We start from the raw sequence: 19,654 nt of genomic DNA on the forward strand, positions 1-19,654 counted from the left end.
GACCAGGTGTTGATTATCCAGTGTCGTGAAGATGCTAAATACATGCTGAGAAAGCTGTTAGAAGCCTTCGAAATAGGGGGTCTTCATGTACTCAATTGTACCTACACTGATTTCACATTTCTGATAATCCTACTTGTCTGTGGTGTAATAATCATGGTGAAGATCTGCGACACATTCTTCTATACTGTCCATCCATAAACCACAAAAGAAGTAAATTAAAATCGTCAGTACCAGTTGCAGAAGACACAGCCCTGCAGTATATATTGACTACACCCCACCTCTGGCTACTAGCAACAGGTATCTAAATGAACACCGATCAAAATATCCTTCATTTCTCGTGAAAAACAACTGAATAGACTACAGTGGACTATAGTGGACTTTATGTTGTCAGCAAACAGCTGGATACATTAAGAAGATAGATTCATGTCAATATGAATAAAATAGAATTCTTGTTGTGGGAGGTGGAGTTTACCTCAAGGAACAATTAAAGCAGTAAAACAGTTACATATCTGGGCTCGATTATTCACGAATCTGGCAGCTATGCAGCAGATGTTGAATATAGAAGAAGATAAGCAAGAGAAGCCATAAGAATGTTGAACAGGTCCTGTGGAGTAGAGTTAACTCCAAACAAGTAAAGAAAAAGATTATTTTTTTTTAATTGTAGAAAGTATCTGACTTACGGAGTGGAGGGATGGACACTTGTTGAACAGCTTAAATCAAAGATTGAAGCAATGAAAATGAATAGGATAAGAGAAGGGGCGAGGGTGTCCAGGAAAAGGAAGATATAAGACAGATGATAGGTATTAAAGAGCCAGTAACTAAAATAATGAAGTTGAGTAAAACATACTTTTAATTTTTTACTGAGTAAATTAGTTTCCCTTGGAACAGTTTTTCGTAAAATTATTGGGGAGGAAGGATCCCCTTATCTCCCTTGGCTGTGATGCCCATGGGTTTTGGTAATGAAGTTCTTCACAACACCCAGTGTCATGTAGTTTTCGAGAAAAGAGGGTGTCATGGGTGCTTTGAAGCAGCCTGTATACTGGTATTGAAGTTTTTTTTAGATAAAATATGTATGCAGGGTGTTTCCAAGGTGGTGTTACAAACTTTCAGGGATGATGGCGAAGGGCATATGTATCAATTTGAGATAAGGAACCATGTTCCAGAAATGACTGAGTCGAAAGTTATAAGCAAAAATAGTTGTGTGGAAATGGAATTGTAATTTGGCACCACGTGCCCTCCTTTCCTTAACTTTCAGAACAGTCGTGGAAAGATGGCATGGGCCGGATGTCTCCTACGTTGGTACTTGACCCGATACAATCTGTGAGCTTGTCTACTGTTCCCATTGGCTCATCTGTATTCGAAAATCAGGTCTGCTTATTCTGCTCTCATGTACTCCTCCATTACTGATCGACTGGACACTGCAACTTGTACACATACACTGCTGTCTACAGACGTGCATATCAGGACCGACCATGTCCGTTACACATTACATTATCTGCATTGCTTTAGTGTAGTTTCCTGTCTCCATCCTTCAGACAGCACACTGAATGGAATACTGTAAGTAGACAACGTAAACAACGTCAGATGAATACAGTATGTGTAAGTTGTACAGATAAATACACATAAATAAGGTGTACAGAAAGTTTGTAACATCACCTCGGAAACACTATGTATATGTTTAGGTGATAGAGTCTTAAGCAAACCAATGCTTTTTTGCTTGCCCACCCAGCATCGTGATGCACCTGGGGAGCTATGATAGGTAGTGAAATTCAGTTGCGAAAGCCAGCTATAATAGCTAGAGGGATCATCATGCTAACCACACGATACTTCCATTCTGGTTGGATGATCGTCCACCTCTGTTTCGGCTTGTGGCCATAAGGCCAGCAGTCGGCTGGTCGATCTGGGCCCTTAAAGGGTTGTAGTGCCATGGAATGTTTTTTGTTAGAGCTTCAAATTAAAGTACCGTTATTGTCCAAATAACGATATTAAATAGGAGAGAAAATAGAGATGAAAAATGTTTAATTTATTTTTCACTCATGCTTGACTTATATGTTGATAGGATGGTGTCCGCATTACATTTTGTATGCAAAGGGCCAGAGAGTTGGCAGTGTAAAGACTAGCACTGTCTGCAGGTTGAGTGATCTCTTGAGTTGCTCTGTGTGTCTTCTTAGTTGTTTTCTTTCTTGATCATGATTTATTACATTCCAGAAGGATGTGCAGAATTGTTTCTTCACTTACAATTGCATTTTCTTATATATTAGAGATATTGATATGTTAAATCTGTGCAGGTACTGTTATGTGACCAGATATCCAGTTCTAGCTCTATAGACTAAAGTCTGTAGATGTGGTTGAGTTAAATTTTAATGTCATTAGGTTCTTTGAAAATTTTCTCTGACTAATGAATAGGAATAAATCTCCCCGAAAGTTTGAGGCATTATTGTTCGAAATTTGCGGGTTCATATCTAGCCAAGGATGATGAATGAAAGTCAATGAAGGTCCCCTAAAATGACTATTTGAATGAATAGCTCTAGCTGATGATGATGATGATGATGATGATGAAAGTACCCTAAGCAAAATTTTATGATAATTTCATTTTTATATAATTCAATTCTATTAGTGATTCTCATCATATCCTCTACCATTGGTTGTTGTTTAGTTAGCTGTCTGAAGACAGGTTTGAACCTCATAAGTAACACCAATGTAATTAATAATTCTACCTTCAGGTGTCTCCACTTCAGAAACAGATTCGGCAATATCAGAAGTCTAGGAATGTCATAGTTGACTCTGTCTAGATGCACTGAAGACCAACCAAATAGTTTGAGACACTGTATTTCATAAAATAAAATTTAACCACTGACGTGGCTCGTCAGTTAAGGCACTTGCCTACCGGTCTGAAGTTCCGTGCGGGCATGGGTTTGATCCCTGCTTGGGCTGATTACGTGGTTGGGTTTTATTCGAGGTTTTCCTCAACCGTAATGTGAATGGAAGGTAATCTATGGCAAATCCTCGGCCTCATCGACACTAAATAACCTAGTAGTTGATACAGCGTCGTTAAATAATCAACTTAGAAAAAAATAAAATAAAATTTAAAGAACTGAGTTCATAGAACATCTTTTCTGCTGACAGAGTGGTAGATTTATTCCATTTTCTTCTTGGCGCCACAGAATAGTGCTTTCAAATTTCCAACATGTAGCACTTGTTTTTCAAATTATTTTCCTTGTGCTTTGATATATCACTGAGGACGATTTGGGACACTTAAATATACTTTTCCATACAGCATGACTGAAGATTAAACAGGAAGTTTGGTGCTCCAGTTATATTTACCTTTTATTCATATTCTTACAAGTGTCTACCGTGACAGTTGTATGTGATCTGCAATTATACGTGTTAACTTGTGAAATCCATTAATATTTTACTGAGATATTGTTTAATATTCCGTAATGTTATCTTTATCACTTGAAGCATTCTATTTGCATGGTTGCTGTGGTTGCTATCAACAAGATCCTAGATTTCAACTGATTTGGTGAATTATTTTAAAACACTCATGTCAAATGTAAGTACAGACGTCAATATTTCCAAAACAGCATGCCAATTCTGTGGTCAGTATTATAAAGGAATTACAATACATATCAGTAAAGCACATCCTGAACAATATAGAGAATCTTTAATACTCGTCCAATCGTCTACGAATGATACAAACAAACATGTTGAGCTTTCCCCAAATATATCTCAAAATAACACTGGTGCATCTTCAAACCAGACTTGTCCAAATACTAATAAAAATAATGGAAATTGCATTTATAAAAAAGAAATGAATAAATGGCTCGATATTTTCAAATTTGATGATTTGACTGACAAAGCATTTGAGGAAAATATTGAAAACTTTCTTAAATTCTTGGCTGACACTTTAGATTTACTACCTGGACCAAAAAATCCAATTTCTAAATATTATGAGGCTCGAAAAGGTGGGAGATTTAAAAACAATAACCACCAATATTCTACTTCTGGCAACCCACAACGTAGTTAAAAAAAATGACCGCGAAAGAAGAAAAACTAAATTTGACTATGAACTAATTCAATATGAATACTTTTATCAGCGCAGGAAAGCTGTAACGAAAATTATTTCCAATGATAAATCACAGACATTAAAATTGCGAAAAGATGTAGTTGAAGATTTCTTCAAAAACAAGTTTGAAACATCCAACCCTCACTTAAGAATATTTTATGAAGCATCAAATAATGAAGATTTGGTTAAAAACATTACATTTTCCCAAGATTTAATCTTGTCTGTTATCAAGAGTATAGCAGTAGGCACTAGTCCGGGTCCAGATAGAATGTTAGCGAAGGCAATCAGAGATCCAATTGCAGCTCATGTAATAGCAGGAATAGCTAATAAGATGTTGCAAACTGGTATAGTCCCCGAAGTGCTAAAAAATGCTAGAACAATATTAATATTCAAAGGTGGAGACGAGAATGATTTGAGAAAGTGGAGGCCGATCACTATCTGCTCTGTCGATAGAAGAGTCATAGTTAAAGCATTAGATAGAATTGTCAGAGAATATATAGAATTAAATCACTATCAACGTGGGTTTGTCATGGCACCTGGCACCTTTATGAATGTAAACATATTAGATGGAATCCTACGCACAGCAGGTAATAAAAAATCTTCAGCTTGCCTAGTATTTCTTGATGTTAGTAGAGCCTTCGATAGCATTAGACACTCTCATCTAATAAATACGATTGATAATTCTGTCTTACCAGAAGCCCCAAAAAGAGTATTGATCAACTTGCTTGTAGGTAACACCATGCAAATACGAATAAGCAATGGTTACATACCTATTTCACCTCTTCTATTCAATTGGGCCATAAACCACTTGCTTAATGAATTGACAGAAAGGAATGTCTCTAAAAACTACGGTTTCCAGTTAACTTCAGACACTGATCCCCTTACATTACTCTCTTTTGCCGATGATATTGTAATTGTTGGGAAAGACAAAGAAGCTGCTTCCATTCTTGTTACGAATGCAATACTACTATTGCAAGAAATAGGTTTGAATATCAATACAGAAAAATCAAGTGCCATCATTATCAACAATGGAAAACTTGAGCAAGATCAAATTTCAACTGTTCTGAGTCATATTAATAGCATCGGTGTAGACGAAGAAATTAAATATCTAGACACTACATTTAAACAAACACTAATATTCAATGAAAATTAAGTATTGGAAAAACTAAAGACGCACCTCAACAAACTAACATAAAGTCATTTCCTTCAGTCGTCTTAAACCAGTTCATCGGCCCAACTTTAATATATCCATTTCAAACTGCATCTGTGGATCTGATCCCCAAAAAATTCCTCGTTAAAGCTGACAATATGATTAAAAGCGCAGTAAAGGAAATATTACAATTACCAGGTGACACTTCTAATAGCATGATATATACAAGTGCCAAATACAAAGGATTGTCAGTGATGTGCACTACATGGGAAGCCTATCTGCAGCAACTCAACATCAATACCAAGCTAGAAAACCTAAATGACCAGCTGTACGAGATTACGAAACTATAAGAACTCGTTGCTTGTCGGAATTGCAAGTGAGCAGAGATGAGGCTACAGGATCCGTGAAGCAATTAAGGCAAGATCTTCGGCACCGTGAATTTAAAATCTGGTTTGCATACCCCCAGAAAGGAAAAGGAGTTGTATTGTTTGAAGAAGTACCTGCAGCCAACTCGTGGATCATTAAGCATGAAGGATTATCAAGTTCTGAGTGGAGAGAAATGCTAAAAATGATTACGATGGTGGCACCAGTACATTCTCTCCCTGGTCGCTCTACAGGCACAACCCATTGTAGGCACTGCAATGAGTATGAACTTTACCACATGTGCTTGGGAGTTGCCCACAGGGAGAAGTACTCAGAATAAAACGTCACAACATCATATGTTCTTTGATCGCAGATGCACTTCAATCCAAAAATCTAGATGTTCGTGAGAAAGTTCATTGTATTGCTGATGGTGGGAGCAATCGTAGGATCGATATCATAGCTATAAATAGGAATAAACAGACACCCGAAATAATTGATCCTGCAATCATATTTGAAATCTCAGCCACTCAACCATCTGAAGTGGACGAAGAGAAAAAGAAAATCTACGAGCCCACGATTCAGTACCTATCAGCGAAATACAACATTAAAAAATCACAGTTACCGGTCACTTCTTTGGAGCAAGAGGCACCATTCCGAAAGCCTTTATAAAGTGGAGAGAAAAATACAAGCTGACGAAGATCTTCAAGATGCCATCGTCACTACCATTATAAAATTTTCTGTAGTGATATTTCGTCAGCATCTTTATGACGTACATTCAATTTGAATTATACTTAGTTCTATTTTTTTTTCTTATGTCCTAATCACTTCAGTCTGAAACCTGTTTATATAATTTTTCATTTTAAATTTTATTGTGAGCTATTCTGTGTCGCAGGGCAAACTAAATTAAATTAAATTAAATTGCCACTTTCAAGTCCTCGACTGTTGTTGAAATGGGTAGTGATTTTTGGCCCACCTTATATTTAATTACAAGTTTGTCGCAAGAATTTTTTTTTATTCTTTTGGAGATGGTCATTGCGTGAGTTAGAATCGACAATGTTATCCACAAGTTATGTCTAGCATGTTCCACTTGTAATTATAGTGTGTCGAAAACAGAATTAATGTTAGAACTGTGATGTCCGTGTGCTTTATGGTTTTATTTTCAGTTATATGATTCTGTTATATTTTTTGCGATGCTATTAACTGCGTTCACAATGTGTAACTCTATTTTTGGAATAGCTCGCAGTAGAGGAGCTACCTTTCTCTGCTGTAAGTTCTGACAGTAGTATTAGTATGCCTGTGTTGCAGTAATACAGAGAGCTATGCATCATTCAGCTCAATATGATTTCCTTGATCGTTTTTCAGTGCCTTGTCTTTTTTGTTTGAAAGTAAGCATTTACATTTTCATTTGTGGTTTGAAGTATTTATCAGCAGAAAGTTAAACTTCATTGAAACTGTAATTGCAGCTGTTAGTTTTGTAAGTAGATGTGATTTGAATAAGTCGTATATGAAAGTGTTGTAAGATGTGATGAATGTTTACATCAGGTATTCTTAATCTATGGCTCGCCATAGTTTCTCAAATATATATAATAACATATTAATTAAACTACTTTATTAAAAAATTATGAACATTTTCAGAAGTATGTTTTTACGAACAATAAAGAAAACACGATCATGGTGGTGGTTTTGGTTTTATTCACATATTTATACAGTATTATTACGTTAGCACCGTTAATTTTAAAATAGATCCATGTGTTTACCGTATTTACTCACGTATTTTACGCACTTTCTTGGAAGGGAAAATCCGTTCCAAAGTAGGAGTGCGTAAATTACGCGAGGAAATAAAAAGTGACATGACATAATGAAGAACAACATTTTATTTAAAAGAACTGTACACACTATACTGATATGATTAAGAATGAGTGAAAACCCAGAGCAACTGCGGAAAAATTGCGATGTTTCTGAAACGAATAAGAAAACGTCAGTGTTAGGTTCTACTGTAATTTTGCGTATTTCTAAGGTACATTTCTTTAAACTCATTTTAGAACGACTGCCAGTAAATCTTACCTCAAAAATCAACCTCGTTGTCAGAGGACTCATACTCACGATGACCAGTTAAAATAAAAGTAAAATGAAATTTTAAATGGGAATAAACATTTGGGTGTGAAAATTACCGGGGAAAAAAGTAAAGTCCAAAATTGGTTTTTAAAAATTGGGGTGCGAAAATTACGCGACTAAATACGGTAATCGTCTAGTTGACTTTGGGCCTTGGCCAATAATATTAAGAGGCCCTGGTTTACATCTTACACTGCACGGATAGCAATTTTGCTGAAAGGTACTGTACATTATCAGGTACAATAGTTTTGCTGAAAGGTACAGTACATTAGCAGATGTAATAAAATAAAAGAAGTATTGTAAGTGAATTTAAATCCTCTTAACACGAAGCACTATATCATCATAACCTTTTTAATTATGGAATGAAGTAGGGTGTAAATTCCAAGTCAGGGCTGTATTTAACATTCTTGACATTTTGGACTGCATTAAATTATAGCTCGAAAGTCAGTTTCCCGTTTTTTTTTTTTTTTAATATAAACCAGTGGTACAAATGGGTGAGGTTTCAAACAATAATTGTGTAGGCCTATTGGTAATAAATGATTGTGTAAAAAGAAATTTGACTTTTGCTTTACTCTATACTGTGAATAAATAATAATAATCCTGGGTGCGACAACCCATAGATAGGCAATGCCAACCAGCCGACTGCTGGCCTCAGTCATGTCTACATGTCTCAGCAGAGGTGAATGATCATCCAACCAGTACGGGGGTATTGTGTGGTTAGCATGATTCCTCCCCCCCTCCCCCAATTACAGCTGATTCATGGAACCGGATTTCACTACCTACTTAACTTCTGAAATACATCATGATGCTTTGTGGGTATCGATTTCATACACTGACCGAAATTTCATGAGAAAATTTCTTCCCCAAGTCCAGGCATATGCCTTTGCCTGAGACCACAACATGAATAATTGATGAAATAAATTTTATACGTAACAAAAACAGAGCGAAGTTATATATACACGCGCGCACACACACACACACACACACACACACACACACACACACACACACACACACACACACACACACACACACACACACACACACACCCTCTACTGTACCCATGTGCTTCACTGCACTTATTACAAACAAATATTTTTTTCTCAGAATGGCTTAGTAGCTTATGGTACGAAAGGGATTAAGCATTTTTTTTAATAACAACTTATAATCAACGTCCATCACAATATAAAGTTTTACCAAATTCCCAGTGTTTTAAGAAATGTTCAAGAAAAAAACGTTTTTGGCAAGATTATGTATTTTAATTTTCGGTTGGTTTATTTATTTGCTGGTTTCAAACTTTTTCTTCTTTCTCTGTAAAACTTCAGTGATACCTTACTGTTCTTAATTATTTTCTTTTTTTAATTCTTGTTATATGCCATTGCATTTTCACACTAAAGGTTGCACTTATGTATGTGTAACGGTTCGTGCACACATTTCTGTGCAATTGGTTTGGTGTGTACTACAAGTGGAGGATGGGTCAAATCCACGTCCACCTATGTCACTCACATGATTGCCTAAATGCACAAAATCATAGCATTGTCATTCACTTTGTCTGAAGATATTTTATTCAACAAATCGAATGCATAAATAGGGTGCTTTTCCTGCGAAGTTAAATCCTAGACTGCTTAGTCTTCACTTTTCGATAAAAATCAATTACCAGCTCATCGGGTATTTTTGCTAATACTCGACCCGACTCATGTTGAAGCAATTGACAACCTGATGCGGAACCTGCAATTGAGGCGTTCAGAGCCAAAGTGGATCAAGTCCATGAGATATAGTTTTGAGATAATAGGACTTAAAGTTAACTTGCTCTAGTGGATTATCCAATTTGACTAGTGGATTATCTAATTTGACTAGCAATCATTTTATTGCTCTATTCTGAAATTCTAGATTTATAAAATATAAACAATTGTGATGTTAATTGATGCAATGCTTTGGTGACTTGATCCACTATGGCTCAAAACATCGTGAACAAATAATCTGAGCTAAAAGTGACTGATGTCACCTACTGGCAAATGCTTGGAATTAAGACTTGATCCATTACTGCTCGGAAAAGATCCAACTTCAGATAATCAGAAAATGAATTAAACTCAATTTATGAAAATTTGTGACTTGATCCATTTTAGCCCTGAACGCCTCAGTTGTTGAGTTTTCATATAAAAATAATTTTAATATTGCGGAAGCAATACAATTGACGATCAATCATGTCAAACTTGGAACAAGAAGAGGAAATTGGAGAACAAATTCTGTTTGTAAATTTCTTAAAGGACTTTCCAATACTGCTGAATAGATCACAAAGTCCAGTAGTATGGAATGAAAAGGTAACAGCTATAGAGGAATTTAGGTCGAAGCTGCAGTGTCAACTAGGCAAAATCGTAAAAGAGAAGCAAATATGTAACAAAATTAATAATATGAAAATTAAAGTCAAAAGAAAATCCGATATCAGACTAATAGGGAATAAAAATTGCTCTCCTATCCTGGGAAAAGGAAATGTTAACTAATTTAGAAGTATGATGATCCTACTTTAAAAAAATTCCAGGTAAGTTTAATTATTTTGGAAGTAAAAATTAAATATTATTATAAATGGCTAGCATAAGTACATACTAATTTTATGTGCACTGGCAACTGGCACTTCAAGTGTTGATTTAGTGTATGTAATCGATGTACTAGAAACTTCAGCAGAACCCAACAGTTTCCTTGCCCCAGTATCTGAAGAAATCTCAAACAGACTGGCTAGGCACATATGGCCTTCGGGTTTTGAAAGAGAAGAGACAAAGAATATGAGCATTGGAGAGCAGCAGCCTATGTTGATAATTGAACAACTTAACTAACAAGGTTGCAGACAGCTTACTACGAGAAGAAAATTTCATCACTGCCATCATAAAGGGTGAACATTTTATTATTTGACAATTATTTTTGTAAATGTAAACTTCATCTTGCGATGTTGGATGACGTATATACGTCCGTTGATGTGACATATTAATGAATATTTAAATACTTATATAGTCACAATCATGCCATGGTATGAAAGAAAAACTTCACAACCTCGAGCGGGATTCGAACCTGACCGGAGTACAGGAAGTCGCAGGTTCGAATCCCGCTCGAGGTTGTGAAGTTTTTCTTTCATTCCATGGCATGATTGTGACTATATAAGTATTTAAATATTCACAATTATTTTTGCATACCATCTTAATTATTTAATAACAATTATAACAATAGCAGAATCTGATAAATCTTACAGAAGAAGTTTTCAGTGTAATTTATTTAGTAGTAAAAATAAAATTTCAAACTTTGTACAAATTCAGCAATTTCATCCCCTTTTCTTTAGTTGGCCAATACAGTGTTCAGTAATCACTGTTTCTGCAGCCAGTAGGTGATTATAAGACCATTGGATGTGTTAGGATTTCTGTAGGGTGTCATAAACCAGGATGCACAATACTGTTCCGCTAAATCCATGAGTTGTGCACCAAACCAGGCCAACTGACCTCTACACTTGTAAAATATTCTTTAGAATCACATGTAGCCTGAACGTTGATTGAAGCAAAACCTTTTACGATATATATATATATATATATATATATATATATATATTGACCATGTATTGTGGGTCCCTATCACCACGGCATGGCACGTCCTCAGGTTGCGGATAGAGGAGACGGCCTCCAGATATGGAGGGTAGCTGCGAATATAGAATAAGCAGTCGTGGACAGCCGATAAGGGGTGGTCCTCCAGCTTGGAGGTTGGGCGAAGGGCTAACAACCCATCACCGTAAAAAAACAGCTTGTTACGAAACCTAACAGTAAGCCTCGGAATGGGACTGATTCTCCGGCACGACCACAGCAAAGGAAAAAGGTTATACGATTTGGTACATGGAACGTAACTAGTCTTTATAGAACAGGAGGGGTAACATTAGTAGCAAAAGAACTAGCTAGATATAGAATAGACTTCGTGGGAGTACAAGAGGTTAGGTTAGATGGGAATGGCATATCACAAATAGGCGATTACTTATTGTATTATGGGGAAGGAAACAATAATCACCAATTAGGAACAGGATTCTTTGTACATGAAAGAATAAAATCAGCAGTAAAAAAGGTCGAATTTATCAGTGACAGGTTATCGTATTTAGTACTTAAGGGTAGATGGTGCGATATCGTAATTATAAATGCTCACGCCCCTACAGAAGAGAAAGACGACGATATAAAGGATAGCTTCTATGAGGAATTGGATCATACTTTTGATCAGTTACCTAGATATCACATGAAAGTTTTATTGGGGGATTTCAATGCTAAAGTAGGAAGGGAGGATATTTTTAGACCAACTATTGGAAAAGAGAGCCTGCACGTACGTAGTAATGACAATGGAGTTCGATTAGTCAACTTTGCCACATCAAAAAATTTAATTATCAAGAGTACAACATTCCCCCATAAGGATATACATAAATATACGTGGACTTCTCCAGACGGAATGACACATAACCAGATAGATCACATCTTGGTAGATAAAAGAAGGCACACTAGTACCGTATAGTAGACATTCGAACTTTCAGGGGTGCAGACTGTAATTCTGACCATTATTTGGTAATTGGAGAATTAAGAGAAAGACTATCAGTAGCCAAGCGAGTAGAGCAACAAGCTAATATTAGTAGATTCAATATTCTGAAATTAAAGGACGAGGAAACTAAGCAACGTTATCAGGTTGAAATTTCAAATAGGTTTGGTGCTTTAGCAACTGCTGACGAAGCTGAGGAAGAGTTAGATGTTAATAGCGTGTGGGACAATATCCGAGATAATATCAAAATTGCAGCTGAGCAGAGCATAGGTTATCATGAAACTCAGAAAAAGAAACCGTGGTTTGATGAAGATTGTTCCATTGCAGTAGATAGAAGGAAACAGGCAAAATTGAAATTCTTACAGGATCCAATTGTGGAGAATAGAGATCATTATTTCAATGAAAGACGGGAAGCAAGTCGTACATTTAGGAATAAAAAGAGAGATTACTTGAAGGAAAAACTGAATGAGGTAGAAACAAATAGTAAGAATAAAAACATTCGAGATTTATATAAGGGTATAAAGGAATTTAAAAATGGATATCAGGCAAGGGCAAACGTGATCAAGGATGAGAATGGTGACTTGCTTGCAGACTCTCATTCAATCCTGAACAGATGGAAAAACTATTTTGAGCAACTACTAAATATACATAGGCCAAATAGAAATGATCGGGACGAAATTGAAATACAAACTGCTGAGCCATTTATACCGGAACCCACACTTTCTGAAGTCGAAATTGCGATAGAAAATCTGAAAAAGTACAAGTCTCCAGGTATTGATCAAATTCCAGCAGAATTAATACAAGAGGGTGGAAGGGCAGTATCTAGCGAAATTTGTAAACTTGTACTTGCAATTTGGGAAAAGGAAATTGTACCAGAACAATGGAAGGAGTCCATAATCGTACCTATTTTTAAGAAGGGGGACAAGACTAACTGTAGTAACTTTCGAGGAATATCACTTTTGTTGACGTCGTACAAAATTTTGTCGAATATCCTTCTGAGAAGATTAACTCCATATGTAGATGAAATTATTGGGGACCGTCAGTGTGGTTTTAGGCGTAATAGATCGACTATTGATCAGATTTTTTGTATTCGACAGATATTGGAGAAAAAATGGGAGTATAAGGGTACAGTGCATCAGTTATTCATAGATTTCAAAAAAGCGTATGACTCGGTTAAGAGAGAAGTTTTATATAATATTCTTATTGAATTTGGTATTCCCAAGAAACTAGTTCGATTAATTAAAATGTGTCTTAGTGAAACTTACAGTAGAGTCCGTATAGGCCAGTTTCTATCTGATGCTTTTCCAATTCACTGCGGGCTAAAGCAGGGAGATGCACTATCACCTTTACTTTTTAACTTCGCTCGACAGTATGCCATTAGGAAAGTTCAGGATAAGACAGAGGGTTTGAAATTGATCGGGTTACATCAGCTTCTTGTCTATGCAGATGACGTGAATATGTTAGGAGAAAATCCACAAACAATTAGGGAAAACGCGGAAATTCTTGTTGAAGCGAGTAGAGTGATAGGGTTGGAAGTAAATCCCGAAAAGACTAAGTATATGATTATGTCTTGTGACCAGAATATTCTACGAAATGGAACTATAAAAATTGGAGATTTATCCTTCGAAGAGGTGGAAAAATTCAAATATCTTGGCGCAACAGTAACAAATCTAAATGACACTCGGGAGGAAATTAAACGCAGAATAAATATGGGAAATGCCTGTTATTATTCGGTTGAGAAGCTTTTGTCATCTAGTCTTCTGTCAAAAAGTCTGAAAGTTAGAATTTATAAAACAGTTATATTACCGGTTGTTCTGTATGGTTGTGAAACTTGGATTCTCACTTTGAGAGAGGAACAGAGATTAAGGGTGCTTGAGAATAAGGTTCTTAGGAAAATATTTGGGGCTAAGTGGGATGAAGTTACAGAAGAATGGAGAAAGTTACACAACGCAGAGCTGCACGCATTGTATACTTCACCTGACATAATTAGGAACATAAAATCCAGACGTTTGAGATGGGCAGGACATGTAGCACGTATGGGCGAATCCAGAAATGCATATAGAGTGTTAGTTGGGAGGCCGGAGTGAAAAAGACCTTTGGGGAGGCCGAGACGTAGATGGGAAGATAATATTAAAATGGATTTGAGGGAGGTAGGATATGATGGTAGAGACTGGATTAATCTTGCTCAGGATAGGGACCAATGGCGGGCTTATGTGATGGCGGCAATGAACCTACTGGTTCCTTAAAAGCCAGTAAGTATATATATATATATATATATTGATCTCTGTTGGCCTTGGGTTTAGGAATCTTAACATGTTTGCAGTCGAGTGCACCTATTGCATTTGGGAAGTTGTACTTCTGCTGCCAACTAACCTTAGCGCTCCTCATATATTCAATATTGGATGGAAACTTGATCCAAATGTGAAACTTTCCTGTTATTTTTTTTTTTGACATGAAACCAATTGTTCTTCAAACTGTAGTTTGATGAACCCCTATTTCTTCTCCTATCCCATTCTAAAGGCTGAGTCTGCCACATAACACAAGAAATTCTCACTTTTTGTTCGGAGGTTATGGCTCCTCTGCGTATTTCTTCGTTGTTTCCAATAAAATACTTTCGTCACTATTCCAAGCTTTGTTTCTCAAATCTATAAAGTTTCTTAAAGCTAGTATCTGCCAGTGCTCTTCTTCCTTTATATGTTTTAGCAGCTCGAACTTGCAAAAAAAACAGCCATTCTTACCTCTCATAACAAATTTACTAAATAAGTGAAGCCACAAAACAGGCAAGTTGCGATTTTTCGTAGAAAAAACTATGAAGCAAAGCTCTAACCAATCTCATGCATGAATTTCATAGCTTTTACTAATGTCAGAAATAAATTTTAACATGGCTTCTAGATCGTTTTTTTTTTTTCCTACAAACAAAAGAATTTCGTAAGGATTTTATGCATAGAAATTTTTTCCTAGAGCACCATCATCAGAAATAAGCTATAAGCCTATCTGGCTTTGCTCTTTTTTTTTCAAAAGAAACTTTGCAAGGGATTTATATTGCCGTTGTAAGTTCAGTGTCCTCAGATAAGTTCCCTCTCCCACCCTCCCATTGTTGTTAACTCTATAATATCTATTAGTGCTTTATGGTTGTGCTAACAGATGGAGTTACTTGTCAACAATGTGATGCTGAAACTTGTGTTCAGGTTACTGCCCAGTGACAGTCAGCTAGGTTTTAATGTGTGAACTTTGGCTTGAATGGCAAACTTGGTAACTACTTTTTTGTACGTATTTATTTATTGTCTTCAGGCTAAACTGGATTTGGAACACGAGAAATTAGCGAAGTTACAACTGGATTTACAAAAGGGAACGGCAATGGGCAGAAGAACTAGAGGCTGCTGTGGAGAAAGAAAGACAACTTGGTATACAGAGGCTAGAAATAGAAAAGGAGATAATTCAAGACTTGAAAGAGAATTTGTTGGCCTTGAAGGTCAGAGGGACAGTCTCAACTCGCAGGTAACTTAAAAAAAATTAAATAAACAACAATTAATCACATTGTTACGGGATTAACTGGCGAGTCAAGAACTACCGACCACAGGGCTCGGGTATTTGCTTCCACAGGCTCAGATCAATGTAGACCTATGTGAATATTTTTGAAAAAAAAAAAAATGTTTTGAAAATTGCGTAGTTTTTTCTGAATCCAGTGATATATAGTTTATTTATTTACTTATTTAATTTAGGATTACAAATGCCTTTCATAGATTATGAAAAAACTTTTGTCAAATTAAACAGAAAAATTATTAATTATGTTAAAAGAAAACGAGATCCCAAAGCAAATAGTACAATCTATGTATAATATGTACAAGAACACAAAAATTGTCGTTAGAGTAGATAATCAACCAACAGATTTTAAAAATATTAACACAGGTGTACGACAGGGATGTCCTCTCTCACCTCTGCTTTTTATAATCTACATGAACTCCATGATATGTGGTGTTTAAAAACCATAGGCGGTGAGAGAACAGTTTCCTGGGGGGGGGGGGGGGCAAGCAAAACAATAGAATCCCGATATAACGAGATTATGGGGGACATCATTTATCTCCTTCCTCCATTATAGCTTGGGCTTGTTACAGTATATCGGATTATGATCATTTAATGAAGGTATTGTAAAATAATGTAAATTGTAACAAAATGTACAGACAATTTTACTTTTTTTTTTTCCTCTTGTACGAAGGAAGGACCCGAAGGCTTGCACTGCAGCCTGTACTTACCACTCCTATTCTGTGAATGATTGGGTAGCCGAACGGCCCCGCTCTTGTATAAGTACAGCATGCCACACCGTGAACTTAACGCTGGCTTTTGTATGGATGATGATGATATGTGAATTAATGATGGCGAAATGAGTCCTAGCTCCAACACCTAAAATTACTCAGCAATTCTGCTTCAATTGATTGAGGGAAAACCCCAACCAAATAACTTGTCCCAACCAGGATTTGAACCTGGGCCTGCTCGTTTTATGACCAGACGTCTTAGCCATGAGTCCACAGTGGAAGACCAATTTTACATTTAATTTATCTGTTCATTTAAAAAAGCAAGATATCGTATGAAATGTAAATTCTAATTATTTTATTTAATCTTGTCTTCATGTTTACACATTATAACGGGATCACTTTTCTTTTTTCTGCATTGTTGTGCAGTACGTTATTCATATTTCTCCAAGTGGCTGCTTGAACATCTGCAGAGTTCTAACCAGTGATCTCAGCATTATAAACTGGATACACAACTGCTGTACCGAAATGCTGAGAAAACGTGACGTGTAACTTCTGTACTATTGGCATACCTGTAACGTATCTTTCTCTCTAACGCACATGGGAAATGGTTGTTTTGTTGAAAGAAGTATATATATTAATTATATTTCTTTAATTTTGCCGTTATGATGGTGAAATATTGTGCAGCATACGGCTGTACCGTACATAAGACTGAGTAACAAAGAAGTGACATATAGGCCTACTTTATTTTTCCAAACAGGCCTGGATATAGAGACCCTAGGCCGTTAACAGAGTAGGATTTATTTAACGTAATTTGAATTTAGAAAATAGACAAGCAGACTTAGAAATGAAGTAGACAAGTACCAATTATACTTTTTTATATTTATAGTTACAAGATTATTTCTGATTGAGGTTCTGGCTGATACTTACAGTGTATATATAAAAGGTAAAAAAAGGTAAAGGTATCCCCATCACATGCCATGAAGGCACTTGGGGGGGCATGGAGGTAGAGTCCCATGCTTTCCATGACCTCGGCACTAGAATGATGTGGTGTGGTCGTCACCACGCTCTGACCGCCTTTTACCCCCAGGAAAGACCCAGTACTCAATTTTATAGGAGGCTGAGTGAACCTTGGGGCCGTTCTGAAAGCTTGGCAACGAGAAAAAATATTAATATATTAATAAACAGCAGTACATCACTTATGTCAGAGGAAGAATTGTTTGTATACATCTGATTAGTGAAATGTGTTACTAGTCATCAACGAATGCAATGGAGGGGGAAAACAGATGGCAACCATATCCAATTATCTCCTGGCTCAGTTGCGTCATGAGTGATGTATCATTGGTGTCACTTATGAGGCTCAAACCTGTCTTAATTATTTATAACAAGATTTATTGCCACGCGAAAGTTTGCCCAGCAAATAGCATTATTATTATTATTATTATTATTATTATTATTATTATTATTATTATTTCTGGCCCAGGATCCCCTCGAAGTTAGAGCCCTAGGCAGTTGCCTCGTTTGCTTAGGCAGAAGTTCGCCGCTGTTCCTATATAATGTTCATATTATTTGATATTTAACTATCGATTTTTTGGTGCGGTACCATATGATGTAATATTTTCTGTGTATTGTTATTTTGACTATTACACTCTTACTACGTCATACTACTTTTGACCAATAAAACGGTACGAAAGGACGTATTTCAGCCAATCATGGCTGCTTATCGCACAATTTTATCGCGTCCCTAGCATTTGTTTCTTTGTTTGCCAACATTTGAAACTGCGCTGGTCTGGACGTCAAAATATATATATATAAACCTATTAGGCCTAAATCAACGAGTTCCACTTCTATTACACACACGTCCAATATAACATCAATTGAACCACCAACCACATTCAAATTTGAAAATTGTACATTCAATAATTATTCCCTTTAAAATTATTCATTCGGAAATTCTGAATAAGTTGAATACACCATGTAGGCCTAAATCAACGAGTTCCACTTCTATTACGCACACGTCCAATATAACATCAATTGAACCACCAACCACATTCAAATTTGAAAATTGTACATTCAATAATTATTCCTTTTAAAATTATTCATGTTTATTTTTTATGTCATCGTCGTTAATTAAAACTTTTCTAACACTTGTGTATATTAGTTAGGTTATGTTATAGCTTCTGCTACATGATATTATGGATAGTCACGTATCAGAGATTGTTTAATATTAAGATTTATTGAAAATCATCTGTCAAGTGACGTTGATTACTGAGATTCGGATAATTGAAGTGGAATGTTGCATTTTAATAAAAATGAAACTGAATCAACAAAGCCTTCTTGACTAGTAACATTGCCATCGTGTATAATAGATCGAGAACTTCTCGACGAGAAGGCAGTGCTCACTACTGCATGCATCTAGCGTAATATTTGTAATGTTGAGATGGTACAATAATACATTTGAAGACAGTTGTATTTTCGTAAGTCAATTAATATTTTATTGTATTGGAGTACTTCGTTACTTCTAATCTTTATATACTTTCTTCTAATCGTGTAATAGTCAATTAAATCCCACTCGAGTTTTGATTTTCTCTAGATAAATCAAAACGTCTAGTGAGATTACTATTGACTATTACACTCTTACTACGTCATACTACTTTTGACCAATAAAACGGTATGAAAGGACGTATTTCAATCAATCATGGTTGCTCATCGCACAATTTTATTGCGTCCCTAGTATTTGTTTCTTTGTTTGCCAACATTTGAAACTGCGCTGGTCTGGACGTCAAAAAAAAAAATATATATATATATATATAATTACAAACCACTCCAGTCGATGCACAGCAGTTTCAAATATGACTCGCATTGGCATTCAAGAACAAGAATTAATAAAAATCACTGATCATACCTATGCATCTTCTGAAATCCGATTTACAAATAAGTGAAGAGCATCATTCGGAAATCCTGAATAAGTTGAATACACCAGAGTTCCACTTCTATTACGCACACGTCCAATATAACAACAATTGAACCATCAACCACATTCAAATTTGAAAATTGTATATTCAATAATTATTCCTTTTAAAATTATTCATTCGGAAATCCTGAATAAGTTGAATACACCATGTAGGCCTAAATCAACGAGTTCCACTTCTATTACGCACACGT

The 19,654-nt window shown here is 36.0% G+C and overlaps 1 protein-coding gene across 3 annotated transcripts in view; it reads left to right on the forward strand.

Moving 5' to 3' along the window:
- Positions 1–19,654, forward strand: part of LOC138696399 (putative leucine-rich repeat-containing protein DDB_G0290503) — a 260,919-nt gene that overhangs the window by 220,925 nt on the left and 20,340 nt on the right. For all 3 annotated transcript variants that reach the window (XM_069821308.1, XM_069821309.1, XM_069821310.1), the window contains one exon: positions 15,531–15,737. In XM_069821308.1, the coding sequence (XP_069677409.1) occupies positions 15,531–15,737 (207 nt within the window). The remainder of the gene's footprint in view (positions 1–15,530; positions 15,738–19,654) is intronic.

Source organism: Periplaneta americana, chromosome 3, assembly GCF_040183065.1.
Source record: "Periplaneta americana isolate PAMFEO1 chromosome 3, P.americana_PAMFEO1_priV1, whole genome shotgun sequence".
NCBI lineage: Eukaryota > Metazoa > Arthropoda > Insecta > Blattodea > Blattidae > Periplaneta > Periplaneta americana.